This window comes from Poecilia formosa, unplaced genomic scaffold (genome assembly GCF_000485575.1).
Source record: "Poecilia formosa unplaced genomic scaffold, Poecilia_formosa-5.1.2 Scaffold1436, whole genome shotgun sequence".
NCBI lineage: Eukaryota > Metazoa > Chordata > Actinopteri > Cyprinodontiformes > Poeciliidae > Poecilia > Poecilia formosa.
This window is the reverse complement of record NW_006801375.1, coordinates 1,929-10,952: the sequence shown is the minus strand read 5'-3', so window position 1 is coordinate 10,952 and position 9,024 is coordinate 1,929. Positions and strand designations below refer to the sequence as shown.

The 9,024-nt window shown below is 37.9% G+C and overlaps 1 protein-coding gene across 3 annotated transcripts; it reads right to left on the bottom strand.

The window, feature by feature from the left end:
* Nucleotides 1–695: 695 nt before the first annotated feature.
* LOC103132872 (uncharacterized) lies at nt 696–5,478 on the bottom strand. Of its 3 annotated transcripts, XR_001661096.1 has the most exons (4): nt 5,194–5,478; nt 4,716–5,081; nt 3,928–4,445; nt 696–788 (listed from the first exon to the last, which is right to left on the bottom strand). XR_001661096.1 is itself a non-coding variant. In XM_016667629.1 (3 exons), exons 1-3 carry the CDS (start codon nt 5,312–5,314, stop codon nt 4,321–4,323), a joined length of 612 nt encoding a protein of 203 aa, XP_016523115.1. In that variant the 5' UTR covers nt 5,315–5,478; the 3' UTR covers nt 3,616–4,320. The 3 variants fall into 3 exon arrangements, 2 of the variants coding, with proteins under 2 accessions (XP_016523115.1, XP_016523116.1); XM_016667629.1 differs by lacking the exon at nt 696–788 and having other exon boundaries at nt 3,616–4,445; XM_016667630.1 differs by lacking the exon at nt 696–788 and having other exon boundaries at nt 4,716–5,078; nt 5,194–5,439.
* Between the last annotated feature and the right edge of the window lie 3,546 nt (nt 5,479–9,024).

The window sequence follows — 9,024 nt, the reverse complement described above, 5'->3', positions numbered from 1 at the left end:
TTTTTCAGTAACTAACAGGGTGCTGGTTTAAGTAGCTGCCACATTAGTGAGATAAATAACAGCAGCTTCCAATTCCGTTTCTGTTAGCCAACAGAAACGGAATAATTTATTTGTATAACTACACTACACTCTAAACAAAGTGAATAAATATATTATATTCCAAACATTGTTGGCTGCTGAGCTTGAGAAGTGAAAGGGATGAGTGCGCTTGATTCTTTTTGAGGTGCGTGCCGGTTGGGTGGAGATGGTGAATACATTCAAAATGTACCATTTACTGCTAACTTACAAATAAATTATTCCATTTCTATTGGCTAATAAAAAGAGGTCAGGAGGAGTTTATGATGAGGAAATGTTAAAGTTCCCCTGAATAAAGTCTTTGGTTCAGGGAGGGGCCACAGGAAGGGGGGGAGGGGTTTAATATCAATTAATCCATCAAACTCCAATTAAAATTTGACAGAAAGTTGTCTATATACTCTCTTGCATAGTTGTATGCTCTATATAGAGATTTTCCTCAGCTTTGATTATATATGTCACATTTTTGCAATTTATCATTGTTTATTAAACTCTGAAAGCTGTGTGGCTTTGTTCATATTCTGTCCTAAAATGTGGTCAGATGTGCCCTTTTTTTGAGCCCCCGCCCCTTTAGTGGACTCTGCTCGGCCCTGGTAAAACGTGAAGGTGTTTCGTACCTATCCGGTGTAAGATGATCTTGGGTGTCCGGGTGAAATCCAGCAGTCTGCGCTGATCCTCCATCTTTTCCTCTATCTTGATGCTGATTTCTTCCAACTCTGTGAATGATTCAGCAGGAGTTAACAGCTCGTTGATAAACTCTCTCTGAGGCTGAACTGAAGACATTTTTAAAGCAAATACTCACATATTTACCTAAAACTAGTGTTAAATTTTAGAGGAATAAAATGTTAAGCTTCTTTGCTAGTTGTTTTCCTCTAGTCTCCTGAATTCAGGGTTCCGCATGTAGACAGTGGAAACCACAGAAAACAACCAGTCTGCATTCAACTCCAGACATATCTAGAGTTTTATTCAGACAATTAAATGCATAGAAAACACAGATCAGCATCAAACCCAACCATAAAACAGACATTAATTACCTGAGAAAAGTAGAAAAATGAACAAAATACAAAAATAAGAGAAAAAGCAACGGCCCAACTGCTCGTGTGGCTGCAAACAAAGCAATCCGGCTTGCTCCTGTGAAGTGGAGACTTTAAGAGGTGTCGTCCTAATTTTAGCATATGCATTGTAGGTGTGTCCTCTCCTTCTAAACCTCTAAGCAGTTTCAAATTACTTGGAAAGCATGAGAGGCCTATTCAAAACCAAAGATAAAGAGAAAGAGAGAGCAAAGGTCAGAGAGCAGAGAGAGTAAAGGTCACTCTCAAAACAGGACGTTCTCATGCCAGTAACATCTGGAATCTCTCCCAGTTCCTCCCTTTCTAAACATTTGAACAAAGACCCTATAGTTGCCAGAAAGAGATTTATTTTTCACCTAGATCTTGCTTGTTTTTTCAAGATTTTAGTGTTTTTCTTACCTCATAGAAAACACCAAAGAATTTGACCTAGTAGTAAACAGACATGTTGTCTCTCCCATCCTGTTTGAGAACTGCCGAGCACAGCACATCTGTTTCGTCTTATTAGGGGAAGACAGTCTCTACTGAAAACCCTGTTTGTGATTTTATGTAAGTTAAGAAAATCAGTCATTTTGAATTGAATCATTATCTACTGTTGAGAAAATAAATTTAAAATAAGCTAGTTTTAAAACTTAACATGTCTTGATTCAAATGCCCTAATTGTGGTTTTGAAATTAGTAATGTATTCTGGCCTATTGACCTTTATTTTACTTGTAGTTACAGCAGATGGTTTGAACTGCCTTTTGTCTGTGTGGAAAACAATACAGGAGAAGTTGTAGCTTTTCACACTCATCTGTGAAAGGCCGTAAACACAGCAGGGGTTTCTGGCTTGAGAGAGGGTCAGAGATAGCTCCTGGTTGGAGGAGCAAAGATACGCCTTATTTGAATAAATTAAAGAAAAGAAGATAAAACTTTCTACACAGAAGTAACAAATCAGATTTGCTCTTGCAACTCTCAAAAGATGTCTTTGCACGTCTTTGCTTTTCTTCTTCTTGCCATTTATGTCAGGTAAACGAATGTATGTCTCCGTTGTTCTGCAGTTTCTGTTGTAAGTTTATGCATTGTCTTATATTGGATTAAACTCTGTAATTCTGTGACGTCAACACGCATTGTTGTTTTCCTTGTGGCTACACGTGGCCCGCTGAGAGGACCTGGTATCCAGAGGAAGAGAGAGCCAAACTTTTTCCAAAGTTAACTTATTTAGAAATTTCTTCCTTAACACTACTCAAAATATTCATGCTCTATCTAATATTTCACATGCACCAAGGTTAACTGTTGCTAAAATTAATAAAATTAAACTTATGTCCCCAACTACATATAGTTAAGTTTAAAAACTAGCATATTTTAAATGTATTTTCCTACCACTAGCGATGTGTTTCTGTGCCGAGGCTTCGGGACGTCCTGAGTGTATTGAAGCTTTTGTTCCTGGAGCAGGATGTGACGTTTGAAGCCGCGCGAGCGGTCCGTACCACGTGACTGATTCCGGAACAGGTTCTTCTGTTTCCTTCCGGGTAAATATGGCACTAAAACGCTGCTGTTTCACCAGAGCTACATTTACTTGTTTTAGGATTTTACAGGGATCGTCAGACAACTTTAGCTCACAACAAACAGCAGCAGTTCACTAAAAACTGCCTGACTCGTTATTGTTTTTACAAGGAAAAGTTTCAGTTCTGAAGTTATGTTTGGAAACGGCTTTAATTAAAACTCCTTTACAGAATCACTGGCTTATTATGGCACTAAATAGGATAAGTAGTTCACAGGAGACTGCTTTATTTGTAAATGTTTTAAAAAGGAAAAAATATATATACCATGTTGTCACATGTCAGGGTTCATATAAGAAAAATAACGTCACATTTTTTAAAATGCAGTTGAAGTTCAAATTTAATCTGAAAAAGAAAAGATATTTATCTTTGTTTTAACCAAGGATTTACTAGAAATAAATCTCATAGCGAGAAATTTTCCACCTTATAACAACAATCTCGCTAAAACAAGAAAGCTTCTTGTTTCCTCTACTTCATATCTAAAAAATACCATGAAGTGTTTCAGTTTTACTGTTACAATATTTTACTATTTGAAAGATACATAATTTTGGTTTTAATCAGATATTAATCTCATTTAAAAATATTTAAAAAAACATTGTTATAACAGGGGTTTTCTTATTTAAACTGGTTTTATGTTGCATGTTTTCCATTAATTGATGAATGACTCACACTCCTGTTCATCACCAGATCAGTTTGTTTTTAGGTTCTCATATCAAAGGTAAACCTCTCAGGAAGTAAACCTGGCTCTGTGCTGCATCAAAAATAATCCAGAAGATGATCAAAGAGAGAAAATATGTAACATTTGAGATGTGGCTACAGAGCTGCAAATGTCACATTTCTTCATTGTGACTAAAATGTTATTATTTTTCTATTTTTAAGGAGGTTTAGACTGAAATCTAAAACATAAATGACAGTATATTTTTAAAAAGTATATATTTTAGCATGTCTACACTTCCACAGAAAGAACATAAAAACTCCATGAGACTCATAACTCAAGCATTTCATTTTAAAAACAGCTGCTTTGTCAGAAACACAGCAAACATCTGGCAGAAGATGCTTTTCATTTTTGGCTTATATGCAGACACACTTCAAATGGTGCTGGGACCATAAATGTAATGTGTTCACATCAAAAGTTTCCTAAAATATATCTGTTGAACTGCTTTACATTTTATCACATCACAATTAGCAGATTTTTGTTTTGTTTTTCACAGATGCTGAATGTTTTAGAGGAGCTGAAATCTGCCTACCAGATACGACCAGCTCAGCTGCTGCAGAGCCGAAGTTTTCGTCCGTCTTCATTTCACACACATACAGACCAGAGTCTTCAGTCCTCAGTCTGGACACATGGAGTCTGGTCCGTCCCTCTGGCAGGACGTCTTTGTCACTTTGGACCCGTCCTGCAAACTTTGCATCCTGAGACATCGGCACCTCGACTCCGTCGTGTTCATGTGACAAAACTGACAATTTGTCATCAGTGATCAGAGTATAAATTATAAACTTGGACTCCGGTTTCCTCCCACAGTCTAATACACGACTGTCAGGTTGATTGGTCAGTATAAATTCTCTGTGGGTGTGTGCATGGTGGTCCTGTCTGTCTCTGTGTTGCCCTGCGACCCGTCCAGGGTGACCCCGCCTCTCAACTATTCCTTACACCATTTCCAGTACAGAGCTACTCCTGCTGCTCCTGCTGCTGCCAACACCAGGAAAACATAGAGAGCCATCCATCTTTCATTCACAGTTGGACTCTCAGGTTGTTTGTCACCAGCTAATGGAAAGAAGAATTTAAGAAAAAAGAGACGATCATTCATAGAAATTCAATCCATCCTTTAACTGGCAGAAAAACTGATTTTCTTGGTGCATTTTCTTAAAAACATAACTGCTATTTAATAATTACCTTCACATAAATAGTGTACAACATTTTTTCAATATTTTGAGCAAAATAACAACACTGCTGTATATTACACAAATACACACTAATATTTTTTTCTGCTGCGTTTTAGAGATAAAACAGTTCAAATCTACTTAGTAATCTCACCTCTGACTATTAGCCGACATGCAGCAGAGCCGTAGCCACAATCTGTCTGGATTTCACACAGATACAGACCAGAGTCATTGATCCTCAGCTTGGACACGTGGAGTTTAATCCGTCCGTCTTTAAGGAGTTCTTTGTCACTCTGGACTCGTCCTGCAAACTGTTTGTCCTGAGACTGCGACACCTCGACTCCACCATGCTCATGGAACAAGACGGACACTTTTTTGTTTTCGGTTATTAATGTGAAGGTCATGAACTCGAAGCTCAAGCAGGAGTCTGGTCTGGTGGTGAAGGTCCACTCCAGAGTGATGCTGTGGTTCTCCTCTGCCTCATAGCTGCTCTGGGTCACATTCACTACAAATGTTGCTGCTGAGGAGACAGAGAGGGAAAGAGAGGAGCAGACACACTGAGAACTGGAACATGGGAGTCTTTCAGCTCCATCTAGAGAGCTTTCTGTCACAAAGACAAGATGGAGACTGACCACAGAGACATGAGCTGAGGATGAGGAGCAGCAGGGAGATCATCTTCATCCTGAGAGAGGAAGAGGAGGAGGAGAGGCAGCAGCACTTTGACGGACGTCCACAGCATCTGATCCTGATCATATTTCACTTCATTAACACTCTGGTGAAAACCTGCAGCTTGTCTATAACTGAGGACATCAAACATGTTGGATCAAAGACAGAAAACATTTTGTCAAAGTGAACCTTCATCTGGAGAAGCTTGACCTGAACTCTGCTTCAAAGAGGCAGTATTATGTGTTTTTCAGGCACAAAGTTAGTTGTTTTTAAAATTCTGTATATATCAAATATTATTTAAAAGAAATTTTACTTCCTGATTTCACACATTAACATTGGGCCTCTGTCTCTTTAAAAACTCCTGCTGTTTCTGAAACTGCCATCAGGAAGTCATTAACACATGGCTCTTCAATAAGTAACGATTTTACCAGCGTTGCACTGAGAAGCAGCTCTTATAATGAGCTCAGCAGATGTGCAGTTCTGCCAGGTGTTTGCTAATTGGTGCTGGCTAGTCTGAAGGAGCTGAGAGGGGGATTATAGGAGGGTTACTATAGTTTGGAAGCTGCAGGTGTAACAGAGGAGGTGATGAGCTTTTGGTCCATCCAGGTGTTTTGAACAGGGTGGAAAATGTTTTTCTCCAGTTCCAAACTAGTGCAGACGTAACATCAGGGAGAACCCAACAAAGGTAATCTGGAGCAGACGGGTGTAATCCAGCTTTTTTTTCCCCAAGGTGTCTTAAATAGAAAACAAAATTAATATAGAGGATATGGTTTTTTGTTTTGTTTTTCTTATGTTTTGTTTATTTTTTAGTTTTAAAATGTGTATAATATATATTTAGCATCCTGATCCTCACTCCATACCAGCACATGGCGGTTATGCACATCTAAACTTTGCTTGCCAACCACCATATAGAGGAAGAAGAGAAAAGATGAAGAACAAGAAGAATGTAATCAAACGAGGAACTGGAGAAAAAGCACAAGCAGAGCAAAGATGATGAGATAGAAAAAAGCTGTGCTAAGGGACAGGCTGAAGGAAAAAGGAAATGTATCTAAAACAAAAATAAAGAGGGGAAATCCTGAAACAAGGACAGCAACGTAAAGAAACAATAATCAAAAGGAACCTAATCCTAAATGCTCCTCCACAGCTGAATCAAATTAATTCCCTCATCAGCATTTAATCATCTCTGCTTTTCCTTTGACTTATGTGGGTTGGAGAAGAAAAGCAACCAAAGAAGACCCTGCCAGCCTGCCCAGGTGGGCCCCATATGGGGAAAAGGAGGGCAGACCAGATGGGTCCCACATGGGTTTTCCCATTTAGGGCCCACGTAGGCTGTGGCCCTACATGGACAAACCCATATGGGACCCATCTGGTCTGCCCTCCTTTTCCCCATATGGGGCCCACCTAGGCATGCTGGCAGGGAGAAGCATTTCTGAAATAACCAAACAGCTCTGTGTCCTTTGTTCTCTTCCTGAAAGACCAAACCGTTTGCATTCCTTCACTCGCTGAAACCAAACGTCAATCAAACATCCACTTTGCATGAAAGTCTCTTTGTTTACATCAACTTTTAAGTGAATGTGTTAATAAATACATGAAAGAGTGAGTTTTCACTGATTAGAGGACGAAATAATAAAGCTCATTTGAAAAGTTCATGCAAACATTTTCCTGATTTAATCAGAATTTATTTGGATTTAATTTTCATAAAACTGGTGAAGTGAAACTATTTTTTTGAAGCTTTATTTAGTCACTCTGTGACCAGCTGTAATGTTGATCAAAATGATTGCTAAAGCAAACAATCTTCATAAAATCAGCAAAACAAAATGCAGCAAAAATGCCCAAAAGACAAGAATTTAACGTAGAAATATAAAAGCAGAATTTTAGTTACATGGAATAAAACAAGCAGACCTGNGAGGGTTACTATAGTTTGGAAGCTGCAGGTGTAACAGAGGAGGCGATGAGCTTTTGGTCCATCCAGGTGTTTTGCACAGCTGAATAGTTGCCATGGAGACTACAGGATTTCTCAAACATGCATGAAATCATCAAAGCAACAGTCCAGTTGCTTTGATGTCATTACGTTTTAATGACAAAAGCTTAAAAAAGTTGATTTTACGTATTACTGCCCCTTTAATTCTATTCAACACATCCATATGAAAGAACTGATGTTGATCCGTTTCATTCTCCTCTAAAACAGAGTTCAGTTTAACTCAAACTTCTTTGATTCACATATTTCCTACATCTAATAAAAACATTATTTCATTGTTTCTGCAGTATTACACCAATTACATAAACCAGTAAGATGTTTGTCCATCTTAAACAGAGGGCCATTCAAAAAAAAAAAAAAAAAAAAAACTATGACCGGTTCTGATTCTATTCATAATTATCTCCTCCTTCCTGTGGTAATTCTTAAAACATTTTATATCCTATATAAATGATCAGGTGTTTCATTTCATATCAGGCAGCAGCAGATGGTCTGAGAAATGTTTTCTTGCTGAATAAATTGGGCCACAGCACCCCCTACTGGTTGGAACTGGAAACTCCTAGAGATAGTAACATCAGGGTTGTTGATAAAAGTCGAGTTCAACCCACTTCCCCATGCTGGAGATTTTAGTTTAATAATAATAAATAAAGTTACCTTTGCACTTACTCTTACACTTGTGGAAATACTTACAGGTGAAAGAAGTAACTGTAACTTTGGTATCAAATAATTAGAATAATGAATTATTCTTGGTTTCTTTTCAGAAATGTCTGTAATAACTCACATTATGATTATAATAGGAGTAACTAATAAGTTATGGTTATTATAATATTATAAATGAATGCTAAACTAGAGAAACTAAAAGGTTATAAATGTGATTTTGACATTGAACTTGAAATGGTGTAAAGTGTGTAACTGTAACTAAAGGTCACTGATGTTGTGTTGGAGGTAGATGGTAGGTGAAAGGTCAGGGGGAAAGAGGAACTGATAGGAGAGCAGAGGCGACCAAGGCCTTATTGCTAACCTTTAACTTTCCTAAGAAAAGGTTGGGCAATCACATCTCCCTCCTCTGACAAGGGGAAGTAGAGAGAGAGAAAGAGAAGAGGGGGGTGTAAAATGTTTTTCTCCAGTTTCAAACCAAACAGCTCTGTTTCCTTTGTTCTCTTCCTGAAAGACCAATCCGTCTGCATTCCTTCACTCGCTGTAAGACGTCTCAGACCAAACGTCAATGAAACATCCACTTTGCATTAAAGTCTCTGTGTTTACATCAACTTTTAAGTGAATGTGTTAATAAATACATGAAAGAGTGAGTTTTCACTGATTAGAGGACAAAAAGTAAATTTTAAAAATCTAATAAAGTTCATTTGAGAAGTTCATGCAAACATGTTACTGATTTGATCACATAATTTATTTGGATTTCATTTTCATAAAACTGGTGAAGTGAAATTTTTTTGCAGCTATTGCAAAAATATTGTCACTCTGTGTAAAACCAGCTGTAATGTTGATCAAAATGATTGCTAAAGCAAACAATCTTCATAAAATCAGCAAAACAAAATGCAGCCAAAGTGGCCAAAAGACAAGAATTTAACGTAGAAATATAAAAGCAGAATTTTAGTTACATGGAATAAAACAAGCAGACCTGGTCAGAAATGTTTCCGTCTCCTGGAGTCCAGATTAACTCAGAGCTCCTTCCAGGTGCAGAGCTTTGGTGACACCGACTGAAAATCAGGACAGTCAGTTTTGACAAACTCTTTCCTCTAATCACTCTCATAATCTGTCATGCATGTTTCTATGTCTGCCACTGATGAAAGTTTCAGACAGTAGA